Source organism: Perna viridis, chromosome 11 (genome assembly GCF_037379345.1).
Source record: "Perna viridis isolate PV_CMFRI_1.1 ecotype Kerala chromosome 11, ASM3737934v1, whole genome shotgun sequence".
Lineage (NCBI taxonomy): Eukaryota > Metazoa > Mollusca > Bivalvia > Mytilida > Mytilidae > Perna > Perna viridis.
Window position 1 is genome coordinate 34,876,241 of NC_142455.1, and position 16,643 is coordinate 34,892,883.

General features: G+C 33.6%; 2 protein-coding genes and 1 long non-coding RNA gene across 38 annotated transcripts in view; 2 read left to right on the plus strand and 1 right to left on the minus strand.

Annotated features, from left to right (window-relative positions):
* LOC148603866 (heat shock 70 kDa protein 12A-like) lies at nt 1-6,379 on the plus strand. Of its 3 annotated transcripts, none has more exons than XM_088553989.1 (5): nt 1-105; nt 630-1,140; nt 1,945-2,160; nt 4,098-4,254; nt 4,861-6,379. In XM_088553989.1, exons 2-5 carry the CDS (start codon nt 787-789, stop codon nt 5,901-5,903), a joined length of 1,770 nt encoding a protein of 589 aa, XP_088410115.1. In that variant the 5' UTR covers nt 1-105; nt 630-786; the 3' UTR covers nt 5,904-6,379. The 3 variants fall into 3 exon arrangements, with proteins under 3 accessions (XP_088410115.1, XP_088410114.1, XP_088410116.1); XM_088553988.1 differs by having other exon boundaries at nt 5-105; nt 743-1,140; XM_088553990.1 differs by lacking the exon at nt 1-105 and having other exon boundaries at nt 178-1,140.
* Nucleotides 6,380-10,590: 4,211 nt separating this feature from the next.
* LOC148603867 (uncharacterized) lies at nt 10,591-12,581 on the minus strand. The gene is made up of 2 exons (XR_015916922.1): nt 12,366-12,581; nt 10,591-11,574 (listed from the first exon to the last, which is right to left on the minus strand). It is a non-coding gene; the product is annotated as an uncharacterized LOC148603867 (long non-coding RNA).
* Nucleotides 11,397-16,643, plus strand: part of LOC148603868 (heat shock 70 kDa protein 12A-like) — a 29,479-nt gene continuing 24,232 nt past the window's right edge. For 23 of the 34 annotated variants that reach the window (XM_088554005.1, XM_088553992.1, XM_088553997.1 and 20 more), the window contains exon 1: nt 11,397-11,593. In XM_088554005.1, the coding sequence (XP_088410131.1) occupies nt 11,412-11,593 (182 nt within the window). In that variant the 5' untranslated portion in view covers nt 11,397-11,411. Of the gene's footprint in view, nt 11,594-11,860; nt 12,221-16,423; nt 16,538-16,643 lie in introns of those variants that run through there. The other 11 variants (XM_088554018.1, XM_088554019.1, XM_088554017.1 and 8 more) reach the window with 6 other exon arrangements.

Sequence of the window (16,643 nt, forward strand, 5' to 3'; positions counted from 1 at the left end):
GTAATCTAAACGCTTTCAAATGAACCGATTGTCCTGAAGTACTCAGATAAATATTCACGGAAGTAATAATAACATAAGAAAGAAGTGTGTATATGTGTGTACATTGTAAGTATATTAATTAGATTTTGAACAGTATAAACCTAAGCTTACGCATGACAAAGTATCGACGTTGTACAATATTAAATTGGTTTTGTTTTTTATCATTTAAATAGAACTACGTGATGTAAACTAACTAAAGTTGATTATTTCATAATCTCCCTTCAACAGAAACGAAAGTACAACATTGTATTACATACAATTTGCCTATTTCGAAAGTTGAAATGGTACACAATAAGTAGATTATTACAAAAAAGCCTTTCAAAAGTTTCCAACAACAAACAAAGATTAAATAGACTAAAAGATGTGTTTTTGCCTTTTTAAATGGATGTCAATAAGTGGTAGTATGTTACTTTTCTTTTCCTAAGTATTCGAGAAAATGAGTGAAACGTGAGGATGTTATATTATTTTATTTTGTCATAAACTGTTCAAGAAAAAGAAACTTCGAAAAGTTGAAGTCCAAACTAAGTAAACGGTGTTTTTGACATACAACGTGGTTACAGTCCTAATTATATGAGACATACATTTCTTAGTAATAGATAGGTTTACGACGAAACATGTACTGGATTAACTCAAAAAGAATGCTCGTCCCATCTTCTCCATATTTAGTTGCTGATATTGTTTCTGATCTCTTGTGATGATCTAGATACGTTTTGCTATATATATGGATTGATTTACTACTGTGTTAAAATGTCCGGAGATATCCATCAAGGTCCCAACGAGGAAGCGACAATCCAAAGACAGGATATTGGTGGTAAAGAACTAATAACAGTAGCAGTGGACATCGGTACAGCTTTCTCTGGGTTTGCGTTCCTCAGTCGGAAGGATTTCAAGATCAATCCCTTGAAAGTACAATGTAAAATATGGCCTGTTGGGGAGCTAGGAACGTTAGTTAAGGATAAGAGTATTATTCTGTTGAACAATGAAAAGAAATATGTTGCCTTTGGTTATGAAGCAGAGAAGATGTATAATGAAATGGGTATAGACCAAGCAAAGGAACACTACTATTTTGCCTATTTCAAGATGTCTTTGTACAAGTCCAAGGTACATATTAATAGGTTTATACTATTTCACATACTTTGTAGTAAAATTTGGGACAGAGTATAATACATGTGCGTATTGCAAAAACAATATCATAAAATGATGGCTTTGTTAAATAAATGCGGTTTTTATCCAATGTTGACCCATTGGAACACTTTTATGGTTACATTATATTGAAACATTTGTATCAAGCCCACAATGCCGCTTATTGTTTTAGATACAACTTGTTATACGAAATTTGTGTTAAGGACAAACTGATGTATTTTTAAAAATCAAAATGCACAAAGATTGTTAAAATACCAATTCACGATTAATAATCATGGATTAAATCTTGGTTGCTTCTTGGTCTGTAATAGCACTAAAGTGACTATTTTCTCCGAAGCTCAAACTTTTTAACGGGTACCTGTGTAGATTCTTTATTTCATAAAGTTACAGTTAATAAGGAGTTCTTTTCAAAAAAGGAATCGATATCTTATAATTTAGTTTTAGGTTTCTTTGCTCATTTTTAACTTTTTTCCAAATAATAGTGTGCAATTGTTTGTCTTTCAGTATGCTCTGAGCTAATGATTTCATTCAGAGCTTGTACTGCTCATTGAAGACTTACGGTACCACAGATTAACCTTCCATTCAAATTATATGATCTTTTCAGATCTTTTTTATCCTGTAGTGATGTTACAACTTAAAAGCAACTTATCATTTTTCCGTGTTACAATAATTTACGATCGGCTAGCGGAAGAAATATAATGCATCCTTTCTGTAATTATAATACATAAATCACATATTTATTATTTAGAGTTTATTTTGTAGTCACTGCGCAAAAACATGAGGCTTACCGATGCTATGGGAAGACAACTGCGAGGCCGCGTGGTATTTTCGGAATCCATCCGCTACTTGAAAAACCAAGCTATGATGTTGCTTGAAAAATCAAGTGTTTACAAAGAGGAGGATGTAAAATGGATCTTAACTTTACCTGCTATATGGAGCGAATCTGCAAAACAGTTCATGATCTGGTGTTGCACTGAGGTAACAATATTTAAATATACATTTGCATACAATTTCAAGTGGTCAATTACTCCTTGACAAAGATAAAAAAATAATTTTACATTGACCCAGGACACAGAATAAGAGTAATCAAGGCAATCAAGGTTATAGCGGTAATCAAGCAAATGTAATCCAGGGACAAAGGCCAGACATGAAAAACAGACATACACAACAAAGAACATAAAGTAACTAAAATCATACATCTAAAGTAACAAAAACAAATGAGCAACTTGACTCCAGTATAAAAAGGGGAGCATGGACCAGGTGCACTGGTAGGGTAAGCGTCCTCTGCTTTTCTAGAAACACCCGCCGAGTTGCCCATGAAAAGTCAAGTCCGGGGTATACAAACGAGGAAAGGAAAGGCAAGCTCTGGAATACCTATGAGTTGTGATATGAACACTCCATACGTAGTTGCTGAAGGGATGTTGCCACAGATGAAAGGAAAGATGACAATTCTTAATGAAAAGTCATCACGTAAAGTTTGGTCAATAGCGTTCCTCTACCATCAATTTCTAAGTGTAGGTCAGGATATGAGGCTGATTTCAGAGTATCTGTAGTATTCTTTATCTCAAGTTCTTTGGGGTCGATGCAATGAATAAAATTCAAGAATTAGGATTGTTTTAATATAATACGTCATCTATATAGCGGAAGCTTACGACATTTAGATTATAATACTGCCTTGCCCTTCAACATATAATGCTAGTCCTCCAGCACAGTCAGGGAAATTCCATTGTAATATAAACAACAGGAAGCTTAAGAAAAAAAATTATAAAGTTGTCTACTTAGTACTATTAAATTTGTCTTCTTAGAAAACTTAGAAAAAAAAATTATGCTATAAATTGTTAATTGTAATGCAGACTCCATTGCCTTAGAAATCGATGGTAAAGGAAAACTATTGACCAAACGTAACGGCAAAGGTGCTGACTTTTCATTCAAAATTGTCAACTTTCCTTTCATCTGTGTCAACATCCCTTCCGCACCTACGTAAGGAATGTTCATATCACAACTCGTACGTTACGCAAGAGCTTGCCCACAATTCGCAGACTTTCTGTATCGCGCTAGAGCTCTAACAAATAGGCTTCTGGAACAGGGTAATGTTGATACAAGATTGAAGTCATCACCAAGGAAATTTTATGGTCGTCATCATGAACTCGTGGATCATTATGCTGTATCCATCTGCACAGTGAAAAATGATTTATTCAACGAGTCATAGTTTTTCTACTTGACTTTTTATGAGCAACTCGGCGGGTGTTTCTAGAAAAGCAGAGGACGCTTACCCTACCATTGCACCTGGTCCATGCTTTATGGAAATAAAAATAACTTTATCTACCAAAACCGAACTAATGTTTAAAAAAATAATTCATTCATTTAATAATCAACATTTCTTGTCTACATGCTAGTACCTCGTGTTTCCTCTTTCGTCTACCCTGGACTTTATATGAGCAACTCGGCGGCTGCTTCTAGAAAAGCAGAGAACGCTTACTCTACAGGTGGACCTGGTCCATGCTCCCTGTTTTTAGTGGAGTCCGAGTTGCTCATTTGCTTTTGTTACTTTGTATGTAAGATTTTAGTTACTATATTTTCTTTGTTGTGTATGTCTGTTTTCCATGTCTGGTCTTTGTCCCTGGATTACATTCGTTTGATTACCGCTATAACCTTGGTTCCCTTGCTTACTCTCTGACTTTCAATAATTGAATTTCGAAATATCAATGTTAGTGTAAACATGGCATATTTTACGCCAGTTGCTCATTTACTTATGTTACTTTATATGTATTATTTTATTTACTTCGTGTTCTTTGTTGTGTTTGTCTCTTTTCCATGTCTGGTCTTTGCCCCTGGATTTCATTATTTTGATTTTTTACTGGAATCTTGGTTCCCTTGATTACTCTTTTACATTTGTTATTATATTTATTTCTAAGGCCGGTATTAGAACGGATAGGCTAAAGATTGCATTAGAACCAGAATCGGCAGCCCTTTTTTGTCACTACCAAGAACTTGATCGTTATGAAAGAGATGGTCAGGTGTCAGTTCAAACGTTTAGAAGTGATACGAAGTTTCTCGTTCTAGATTTAGGAGGTAAATATATTTCTGAGTGGCTCAATAATTAAAGAATGTATACACCTTACAAGAACTACATGTTACATGTAATGACCATTCTGTAAGTAATTCCTCGTTTTCATATTGATAGTACATGTAAGAAGGGAGAGTCGAATATAGTGATTTAAATATAACCATTGAGCCTTAAATAGATGAACATTACCTATTTCACAATATACAATTTTCTTGTAAGATGTAATACGTACATTTTTATAACATAGCCGTTTCCACTTTACCATAACATCTTTATAAGAAGTACATATACAATGTATACAAGACCGTGAAACAACAGTGTACACAATATTATGGTTGGGTGAACAAAGAACAAACCGGTAGCTTACTGCAGACCTATTTGGATGCCTCATAGAAAAATTTCGACCTTGCAAAGTTAATTAACGAAACACATATTGAAGTATCGCTACTCTTTGCAAGATAAGTCCAAAATACTTTCAATATACCAAAACCTGCTACAATTCGAATTTAACAATTGTCGAATTCTGCATTTATATTTTTTTCATACATTTTTAAATGAGTTTTATAATATAAATAGTCAAACAGATACTTTTCGAGGTATATCAATTATAGGTGGCACGGTGGATATTACAGCATATATTGTAAAGAAAGGATCTACCCTGAACACATTGCATGAGATTTATAGAGCATCAGGAGGAGCTTGTGGGGGACGGAAGGTAGATGAGGCTTTTGAGGAATTTTGGAGAAGTGTTTTGAGTTCAGAAACCTGGGAAGAACTTAAAACAGAGTACAGAGATGAAATAAACGAATTTTTTACCATGTTTGAACTTAAAAAAAGAAGCTACAAAGACAGAGAAAACGTCATTTTAATTTTGCCTGAATGCATTAAAGAAATAGAGAACATATCAGAACTACTAAACAACTATTCTGACATGCCTTTACAGATTAAAAGGGGGAAAATAACATTTCCACAAAAACTATTCTTAAGTTTTTTTGACAATTCTTTAAAACAGCTTACTAAAATCTTGGAAAATTTATTAAATCAAGAAGAATTGTCAGGAGTCCATGCTATGTTGATGGTAGGCGGATACTCAGAATCGTCGGTCGTCCAAAACGCAATTAAACAGGTGGTAGATAAAAGGCCAGCGGTTAAGATAATTATTCCAACTGAAGCAGGATCCGCAGTCGTAAAGGGCGCATGTATTTATGGCTTTGCGCCAGATATCATTATCGAGCGTGTTTCCCGTCATACATACGGCGTTAGTACGAGGATAAACTTTGACGAAACACGTCATTCTCGCAACTCGATACACTGTGATGGACACTATATTGAAAACGTATTTCATAAGTTTGTATGTGCAGGAGATACAATTCCGATTGGTCACACTGTGACATATTCGTTCTATGCTCGACCATCGAACTCAGAGATAGAACTGTTTGCATCAACAGCAAAAAACCCAATCTACACTTGGGATCCAAATATGGATGAAGATTCTACATTCAGAATAGGCGAGGTAAAATTCCCAAACTTTGCAGAAAACGATATCGGAAGAAAGGTTGAGGTCAGTATGGTATTTGGCGATACACACCTAATTGTTTTTGCAATGTTTAGTTCTGGTGAAAGGATCGAAAGCAAACTAACATTGTTAAAATGACATATGTTATACAAATATCTCTTTCTATCAAATATCATGTAAACAAAGTTCGTTTTGGTGACATAAAGAAATACACACAAGAAGATTATTCAATGCTTCTCCAGATTATTACTAAAGACGTTTTATGATCATGATCACAGTTAGGGTGGCCGATATAAAGTGTTTGTCTCATTTGTGATATCCTCAAATAGATGTCATGACCTTCCGATTTCGAAACCCAACAATCTGACGTTTATTAGATTGTTTTGTAATGCATTGTGAGGAGTGATGTTGTCTGAACAGGACATGTTTGCCATCTGGAGACACTGATGTCACTGTGTTTAGATGGAATAATATAATTTTACACATATAATTTTTAAATATTCCGTAGTCTACATTGTGTATGCAGATCGTCTCTGTTTTCCCAATTCGGTGATGTCATTGGAATTTGATAATCCTGAATTAATCTTCTTTTTTGTATTTTATATACTACAGTATTGCCTGGTTATTCTTTTATTAAAATGGTGTCCATACATACACCAGGCATTGGGAGGCGCATGGTAATTATTTTTCATCCACTGCATATCCCAACTGCATCTTTTTTTATTTTATTTGGTGCAAACTTTGTTTCTTAATTTTGGTATCTTTAAAATCATTGATTGATTGATCGTTGGGGATTAACGCCCGAGCAGCAATATTTCAGCTATATTCAGGGGATGAAATTAAATGGATGATCAAATGAACATAAATGACAATGAAATGAAAAAAAGGATGGGTCACAAGGATAATAGGGTCAACAAATTTTGATTGGCAATAGAAAAGGGGGGATGGGTAGGGTCGGGCAATTTAGCCTCCTGTGGCGGAGCGCAAAGGTTCCTAATCCTATTGAATACCTCAGAAGGGTTCTTTTACGTGCAAGGAACGTGGCATCTTTCCCAACACCATGCACCACTATGATTTGCTGTCAGATTTTCCGTATTATAGCCTGACAACCCCAGCATGTAACACGTCAGGGGTATCCCATTCTACCACCTGGGGCACACATCCCAGAACACATTGCTGAGCACTATTTAGTCGCCTTTTACGACAAGCTTAGCGCGGCTGCAGGCCTAGTCTTTTGACACCCGGACGTGCACGGGGCTACTACATACGCAGAATAGGTACTGCAAGAACTTACAGATGCAATGACGACATTAAAAGTATAGGGAACCTTTCAAACCAATATAACAATAGCATAAATGTAATGAATTTATCTGACAAAAATCAAAGACGGAATTCGAGTTATGGCAATTGCCACTAAACGTCACCTAAGATGTATGATGTCTTTATAGATGGTCTTCTGCCTTTCATACAAAAAACTTCCTGGCCTTCATCACATTCAAACAAAACTATATTCTATACATCTTACTCTACTACACTCCCTTTACGAAATAAGTCTTGACACTCCTGTTTCTGAACCTTCCGTTTCATTATACAGACTTGTTGCCATTATTTTGGATATTGGTTACCACAGACTTTTTAAACAATTCGTGGGAAAAGTTAAGATGAAGAAAAACGATCATTTCTTCCACATTCCTTTGTCAACAAAGGTATAGATGTAATAAATTTGGCTAACATCCCCTATCACAAAAACGTAACTAACTAAATTTCCCCATATTTCAAGGATAAATCTATACCGATTATTTCATATTCCTACAGTTCACCCATTACATCCAAAATTTTCAATTATTAAAAAAAACTATTGCACACCCTCGAGATTAAGGACTTCAAAGCCAATTCGCCTGACTGTTCTTGCAAAAACTCTCCATTCAAACATGATCCTTCCGGTCACGTCATTACGGGAGATTAAGCATCATCGAAAACTAATTTCTGCGTAATATCCTTCTAAATGTCATGAATACAATGAACCACGCTCTATAAATTGGACATTTAATTTTTAAGTTCTTATGGATGCCATGGAGGACTACGCAATGGAATAGATGAAAGATATTGATTCTCTGTGATATTATTTCAATATGGATCCTGAAAAATTCGAAAGATCTTTTGGAGACTCTCAATCAAGGATTATAATCAGCATGAAATAATATCAAAAACAATGAGTTTTCAACACTGTATACTTTCAGTCCCCATATCCAATTAAAATCCCGACTCAAAGCATTATACATAGTTGTTTTTGCAAAAAAATAGTGCACATAGATAGAAATATATAGTTCTTGATAGAAATTCCTTATAATTTATAAAAGAATAATTCAAAATCATCTTTCAAGTAACTTGTTTTTAAATGCTGATTTTATTTATCGACAACATATTTGTTCAGTGAAGTGGACGCGTTTTTTAAGAAACGGTCGGCATTCCAATTGGAACAAATTGTGCTCAACTACTTGCTGACCTATTTCGTCACTCTTATGAGGCCGACTTTATAACTGATCTGATCCAAAAGAAGGAACTATCGTTTAGATAGATCTTTTAATCTCCGCTATATAGATGGCGGTTTTTTATTAGCAATCCTAGTTTCCAAGGTTTGATACAACGCATCTACCCCAAAGAACTTGAGATAAAGGATACTACAGATACTGTGAAGTCAGCATTGACTACACTTAGGAATCAATGGTCACCACTACAGAAGTTTTATGGGCGTCACCATGATCGTTACGATGTAGCCATCTGCATCATGAAACATTGTTTTGTTCAACCTGTCATGGTTTTTTCTTTCTTTTTTCGTCTATTCTGGACTTGACTTTTTATGAGCAACTCGGCAAGTGTTTTCAGATAAGCAGAAGTCCGAGTTGTTCATTCACTTTTGTAACTTGGCATGTATTATTTCGGTTTTTTTGTGTTCTTTGTTGTGTGTGTCTGTTTTCAATGACTGGACTTTGTCAATGGATATTATTCTTCTAATTATCGCTAAAATCTTGGTTCCCTTCATTACTCTTTGTTGTGTCCTACTTATCTTTTTCAAATTCGACCAAAAGGTTGTATTGTTTTATTAGTATATTCGTAAATATATGTAACCTTCTTTTGAGAATAGGTATATACAAATTTCATATGCCATATAATTATGTTGAGCTCAGAAATATCAAGACTGATTGTGCAGTATTTTTTTTGTAAATCCTTTGTTGTTTAGAATTGGATTTGTGTCAGATCTGGTTGACTGAGATTTAAATGTTATAATATACCGATAGTAGGTAAGGTTAAAAAGAGATAACCCCTGGAAGCAAAATGTCAGCCCAAGGCCACCAAATGATCTTCAATTACAACGTGGAAATTTTCACACCACACCAAAGTGCAGGCTGGTCCCGAAATACCGATATACACAGGTGCAGCGAACGAGTAACATAAAAAGAAAGTAAAGGTGTACACAAAACAATACATAGAGAGGCAAGAAATTCCTGACTTTGCACAGGCACAAAGAATGCGGTGGAGTTAAATGCTTTGGCGTGATTACTTACCGTTTTAAAATTTTGCCACTGTGGAAAAAATATCACACAATTTAACACGTCAAAAAATGAGCTAAAAATATCTGAATGCATTGTCATAACGAACATAAGGAAAATGTATATAAATTACACAGATGTACAAACTAGAGACTACTAACAGTTAAAAGACATGCCCGCTCCAGACCATTTGAAACCTACAAAAATACATATTCTGCCCGTGCTAGGTTGGGAACCACTGTACACCATAAGTCATACAATAAGGACACAACCAATGTCATGTCAAAACCTGCTTTTTAATATAGTGTTTTAATTTCTGTGTAAAAACCATATGAGCGAATCAATGCAAATAATAAACATTGCAATCGTTAGCGATTTGACATCAAAATCAAACCTCGGTTAAGTTAAAAAAATACGCCTACAAATAAGTTCCTAGTTACAACGGAAATAACGCAAATGAAAATAAATTACATAAATTTACAAACTAAGAACTACCTAAAGTTAACTGACATGTCAGGTCCAGATCAGTTTAAACCTACAAAAAAGTATGTCCCCATCGTATGTAAAATCAATCCTTATTTTTCTCTTGCGGGTATGCAAACCACGGTACACAACCCATGTCATTCGAAACAGTGCTTTAAATATAATGTTTTAATTTCTATGTAATGTCCCTATGAGCAAATTTAATAAAATAAACAAAAAATGCTATCTTTAACGGTTTGACAATGATATTATAACTACATCCCTTACGGATGAGCCTATTAAACGGTTTAGTTAACTAATTTGAGGAGTATAGAGCTTTCCGTGCGTGTAGAATATTACCGCAACAACACAGGGTGAGAGATATCTGCGCGCATTAATCCTTGCAAGTACATCTGTATTTGAGAATGAGTTCCTTGTATCGGTTTCAACAAATGTGAATGTATTTACGAGCTTGTGATATCGAAGACCTTGATGTAGTAATTTCCGAAATACTATTACATATACGAGCAAATCGAACCAAAAGTGATATGTAAACACTATATGTTGGTGACAAGGGGACGTTACAATCTTCAAACAGATAGTTGACAATAGAGAATGAAAAATAATCCCTTTCCTATCGTTAATTTTAGTATTAAGTTTACCATTACCGATATGAATACTACAATTAAGAAACGGACAATTTTTAATTATCAATATTACGTTAATTCAAAGACAGGTCTACAGGATATATATCTTGAGTATACGTAGTTTAACTACATGCTAAATCTTAATGATAAATGAGAAATTGTTCGTTTCATTTTTTTTTCAATAATGTTGGCTTTTGTACTAATGCATGTTCTAGTTACAGTAGATCACATGAAATTGACTAAGGGGATATATGGCAGCTTTGTTTTGCCATGACTATCGTGAGCCTCAAATTTTAATGGTTTTCCGGGATTCTTGTAAATTGTCTTATTTCTGCTACTTTTTTCGAATTTAAACCTCACATTGCTTTATTCTTAAATCTGGATGAATAGGAACAATTGACTACCGAGCAGTAACAGTAATCGTACTGATCAATTGAGTGTTGAACGACTTATTGAAATATAAAGAAAAAATGTTTTTGTTTAAGCTGCATATCTATATTTTATCATGTTTTGGGAATTTGCAGGAGACCACAGAGGTACTACATGTACTTGACGTTGATAACATTGGGAAATTTGTATGAATTAAGTGACAGTCTCTTTAAGAAAAAGGCACTAGGTAAAACATGGTATTGGAAAAATCCACCATTCGAAAGTGCATTTTGACTATTTGTGCCAATAGATATTAAAATCACATGATTTTCATATATTTTTTGTAAACTGCATTACATTTTACATTAAAATGCCCTAAAATGAATATTTCAAGGGCAGATAACTTTTTTCAAAACCTCATTTTTCTAGCATCATGGTCTTCTTTTAATAAAGAAGGCTTCCTAGAGTGAAGTTATATTGTCAGACAAGTGCCTTTTATATGCATATCCCTGATTATTCCCATTTAGCCTGATTCGTACAATAACTTACATTTAACAAGGAACAACGTAATCTTGGTTATATCAATAAAGTTATTATATTAACAGTATTGTATATAAATGTCCATTGTCTGGTTTTGTGAATATGAGAATAATAATGACACTGAACCAGTTGTATCATCAGACCTCGTTGTTTACTACGGAATACCTCGAATATTCATCTACAATACCAATGACGTATTTATCATTTCGGCTGGAACTTCTGTCTTCTGTTGCAGTCAAACTGTAGGTTGTGAAACAAGGTATAAAAGATTATTGCATTTCTGAAAAAAGTGGTCAATTTTAGAGAATGTACATTTTTAGTCGATAGGTGTTTGCTTATTCATTGTTTTGCAGCTGTTCATTAAAAGCGACGTGTCAGTAATGTAAGATCACAATTTATATTGCATAACAAGTTTACAGCTTAAACCAGGTAGTATTTTATTCTTAACGTATCAAGGAAATCACATAAATGTTTTGTTTGGTCCAACTAATTTGTTATGGCCCTGTAAATACATATTTATGGTGGAGGTCATTTAATGATATTTCGTCAATATGCTATGTCTTAATAGTTTAAGAACCTTTTGTATTGTACAACAAAATGTATGATCAAATCTTGTCATGTGAAAGCAGGAAGACAGATAAATATATCTGAACCGAAAATAGAAAATGGAAAATAAGTAGATTTATGCTTAAATTTAATCTTTGTGTGTGTGTACCTGCCATAGAGTTATGTAAAGCCAATTAATAGGGCTGTGCTATTGTCAACGAAATTTAAATGCGATCATAAAGTTATTCATCAAGGAAGTAATAAAGTGTTTGGCACAATCGAAGGGATGGTAAATCAACAACTATTGTACAAATATCGTGTACAACTTAGGTAGGCGAAGGTAGGATTACAAAAATGTATATCATATATGTACGAAAATGGTGTTCACCTATAAATATGGTTCAAGTTATAAATATAATTCAATTCTGCATTTGATAGTTCTAACTGAAAATAGAGAAGTAATAACTCAACAACATTCAACTTACGCAAGACCCATATGATAAACCATCTGTTACACACCTTTTTCTCATAATTTGCATCGTTCGAATGAAAAAAATATGGACAAAAACCCACATCATTTCTCAAATCAGGTTTGACAATATAACCGACAAATGAGTTGTTAAACTTATAAAACTCTATACAATTAAGTACAAATTCATTTGATAACCAGTCATATTCCAGATAATGTATTAAAACAACAATTTCAGATGAACCACTTTTTGTATAGTAATCTCCGATTGCTTATAACATGGACGCTTGTTTAAATCTCCTGTCAAATTGCGTCTGTATAATCATATTGCACTTTATTTTTTTTATTTATCTATTATCTATTTATATCTTCTTAGGGTTTACGTACAACAGTAACATTACCACCTGACAAGAAATTATAAGCATCTAGACCAATTTACCATATAAGATGGAAAAATACTATAACAGGAACATAATAATAATGTAAAAAAAAAACGTAAAAAACAGTTTTAATAATACAAGATGCTCCAGTGAGCCTGAGTCGCTCACCTTAAAAGATGTTTGCTTTTCAAGTGCAATAAATCTAACAATAAGTTGTCCAACAACTTTGGCTCCATGAAGACTTCGGTAGGACTTATAATGAGGATCATTTCATCAAACGAAAGTTTCGTTCCGTTTTATTATAGTTGTCAAGATATTGATTGACAACTTTGATCCCTGGAGACTTTTGTAGGCCTTATAATAAGAATCATTTCACCAATCGAAAGTTTCATTCTATCTATCATAGTTTTCAAGATATAGGCTGAAAACTGTAAAAGAAAAAAGTCATTTTTCAAATCTCAAGGGCAATACCCCTTACATGGAGTTTTCTGACAACTTTGATCCCTGAAGACTTTTGTAGGCCTTATAATAAAAATCATTTCAACAATCGAAAGTTTCATTCTAACTATCATAGTTTTCAAGATATAGGCTGAAAAATGTAAAAGAAAAAAGTCATTTTTCAACTCTCAAGGGCAATACCCCTTACATGGAGTTTTCTGACAACTTTGATCCCTGGAGACTTTTGTAGGCCTTATAATAAAAATCATTTCAACAACCGAAAGTTTCATTCTATCTATCATAGTTTTCAAGATATAGGCTGAAAACTGTAAAAGAAAAAAGTCATGTTTCAACTCTCAAGGGCAATACCCCTTACATGGAGTTTTCTGACAACTTTGATCCCTGGAGACTTTTGTAGGACTTATAATAAAAATCATTTCAACAATCGAAAGTTTCATTCTAACTATCATAGTTTTCAAGATATAGGCTGAAAACTGTAAAAGAAAAAAGTCATGTTTCAACTCTCAAGGGCAATACCCCTTACATGGAGTTTTCTGACAACTTTGATCCCTGGAGACTTTTGTAGGCCTTATAATAAAAATCATTTCAACAATCGAAAGTTTCATTCTAACTATCATAGTTTTCAAGATATAGGCTGAAAACTGTAAAAGAAAAAAGTCATGTTTCAACTCTCAAGGGCAATACCCCTTACATGGAGTTTTCTGACAACTTTGATCCCTGGAGACTTTTGTAGGACTTATAATAAAAATCATTTCAACAATCGAAAGTTTCATTCTAACTATCATAGTTTTCAAGATATAGGCTGAAAACTGTAAAAGAAAAAAGTCATTTTTCAAATCTCAAGGGCAATACCCCTTACATGGAGTTTTCTGACAACTTTGATCCCTGAAGACTTTTGTAGGCCTTATAATAAAAATCATTTCAACAATCGAAAGTTTCATTCTAACTATCATAGTTTTCAAGATATAGGCTGAAAAATGTAAAAGAAAAAAGTCATTTTTCAACTCTCAAGGGCAATACCCCTTACATGGAGTTTTCTGACAACTTTGATCCCTGGAGACTTTTGTAGGCCTTATAATAAAAATCATTTCAACAACCGAAAGTTTCATTCTATCTATCATAGTTTTCAAGATATAGGCTGAAAACTGTAAAAGAAAAAAGTCATGTTTCAACTCTCAAGGGCAATACCCCTTACATGGAGTTTTCTGACAACTTTGATCCCTGGAGACTTTTGTAGGACTTATAATAAAAATCATTTCAACAATCGAAAGTTTCATTCTAACTATCATAGTTTTCAAGATATAGGCTGAAAACTGTAAAAGAAAAAAGTCATGTTTCAACTCTCAAGGGCAATACCCCTTACATGGAGTTTTCTGACAACTTTGATCCCTGGAGACTTTTGTAGGCCTTATAATAAAAATCATTTCAACAATCGAAAGTTTCATTCTAACTATCATAGTTTTCAAGATATAGGCTGAAAACTGTAAAAGAAAAAAGTCATGTTTCAACTCTCAAGGGCAATACCCCTTACATGGAGTTTTCTGACAACTTTGATCCCTGGAGACTTTTGTAGGACTTATAATAAGAATCATTTCAACAATCGAAAGTTTCATTCTATCTATCATAGTTTTCAAGATATAGGCTGAAAACTGTAAAAGAAAAAAGTCATGTTTCAACTCTCAAGGGCAATACCCCTTACATGGAGTTTTCTGACAACTTTGATCCCTGGTGACTTTTGTAGGACTTATAATAAAAATCATTTCAACAATCGAAAGTTTCATTCTAACTATCATAGTTTTCAAGATATAGGCTGAAAACTGTAAAAGAAAAAAGTCATGTTTCAACTCTCAAGGGCAATACCCCTTACATGGAGTTTTCTGACAACTTTGATCCCTGGTGACTTTTGTAGGACTTATAATAAAAATCATTTCAACAATCGAAAGTTTCATTCTAACTATCATAGTTTTCAAGATATAGGCTGAAAACTGTAAAAGAAAAAAATCATGTTTCAACTCTCAAGGGCAATACCCCTTACATGGAGTTTTCTGACAACTTTTATCCCTGGAGACTTTTGTAAGTCTTAAAATAAGGATATTTCAGTAATGAAAGATATTGGACAAACCTAATGGTTTTGGAAATATATGCAGAAAACTACTGTATGACCCCTATATTCTATTTTAGTAAAGGCGGCAATTTTTTTTAACCTATCAAAAATCCAAACGGTCATTTTGTTAAGGATACCCTTAAAAAACAAAAACCAAAAAATACCAACTTACATTGTTTTCTGTAGAGTAGTTTCTGGGGAGAATATATTTGAGAGTAATAACATCAAAAACGGCAAAAAATGTCCAATAACTCCAACATGGGTCAGCTGATTTTCATCAAAATGTGACCAGATATAGATCACATCATGCTTAATACTTTTAAAAGCAAAAATCTACTGTCTGATCCCTATGTTCTACTTTCAATAACGCCAGCCATGTTTTTTAACCGATCAAAAATCCAAAAAGTCATTTTGTGTAGCATACTCTAAGGAATAGTCATTATAAGTTTCATGCAAATCTATTAAGTAGTTTCAGAGGAGAAGATGTTTGAAGAAATTGTTAACGACGACGACGGACGCCAAGTGATGGCAATAGCTACGGCCATGTGAGCTAAAAAGAGTAAAGTTATTATCGCTATTTTGTTTAAAATTCCTTTGATCTTGCTATACAATAATTTTCAATGTCACGCCAGTCGAGAGCGGATGAAAATTATCGCTAGTTTCTATGTCCCCGCGTGACATACAAGCAACAGCGTAGGAATAACCATCTGTTTGTGTACTGCGTATAAAATAACGGCTAATTTGTGGCAATATTTCTTATTCTATAATGGAAAATGATTAAATACAGTAACTTACCCGATTAGAATGAATAAATCCCAAAATTATTTAACAAATTTTAAACGCGATCGTCATAGTTTTTAAAAAAATGTGTATCACAGCTGCACAACATACGTGTTATCACGTAGCACATCGCTAAAAAATTGTCTCGAAAGGAAATTTTGCAGTGCTTGTAAAACGTATATATTAAGATCAAGAAAACTAATACCTTACAATTCAAGAAAATAGCGATAAACAGATTATTAAATATTTTCTTTTCAACTCGCGGGACGAGATAAGCACGAGAAACTCCCTCTCGTTGAAAAATATTAAATACTCTTATTAATATTCTAGGTATGAAGCGTGGTGTATATTTTATGACCTTTGTCATATATATTTTCATCATAGTACCATGGTTGATATAGAAAAGAATATAATATTTTCGTCTTTTTATTGAGATAAATACTCTTTGCAACTGCGAAAGTACAGGTAAATTGTGATAATATTATTCAAAATATTAGAGATCAATTTTGTCCTATTTTCTTATAAATACATATATTCAAAGATTTTATATGTATAAATGCTGTTTATGTTA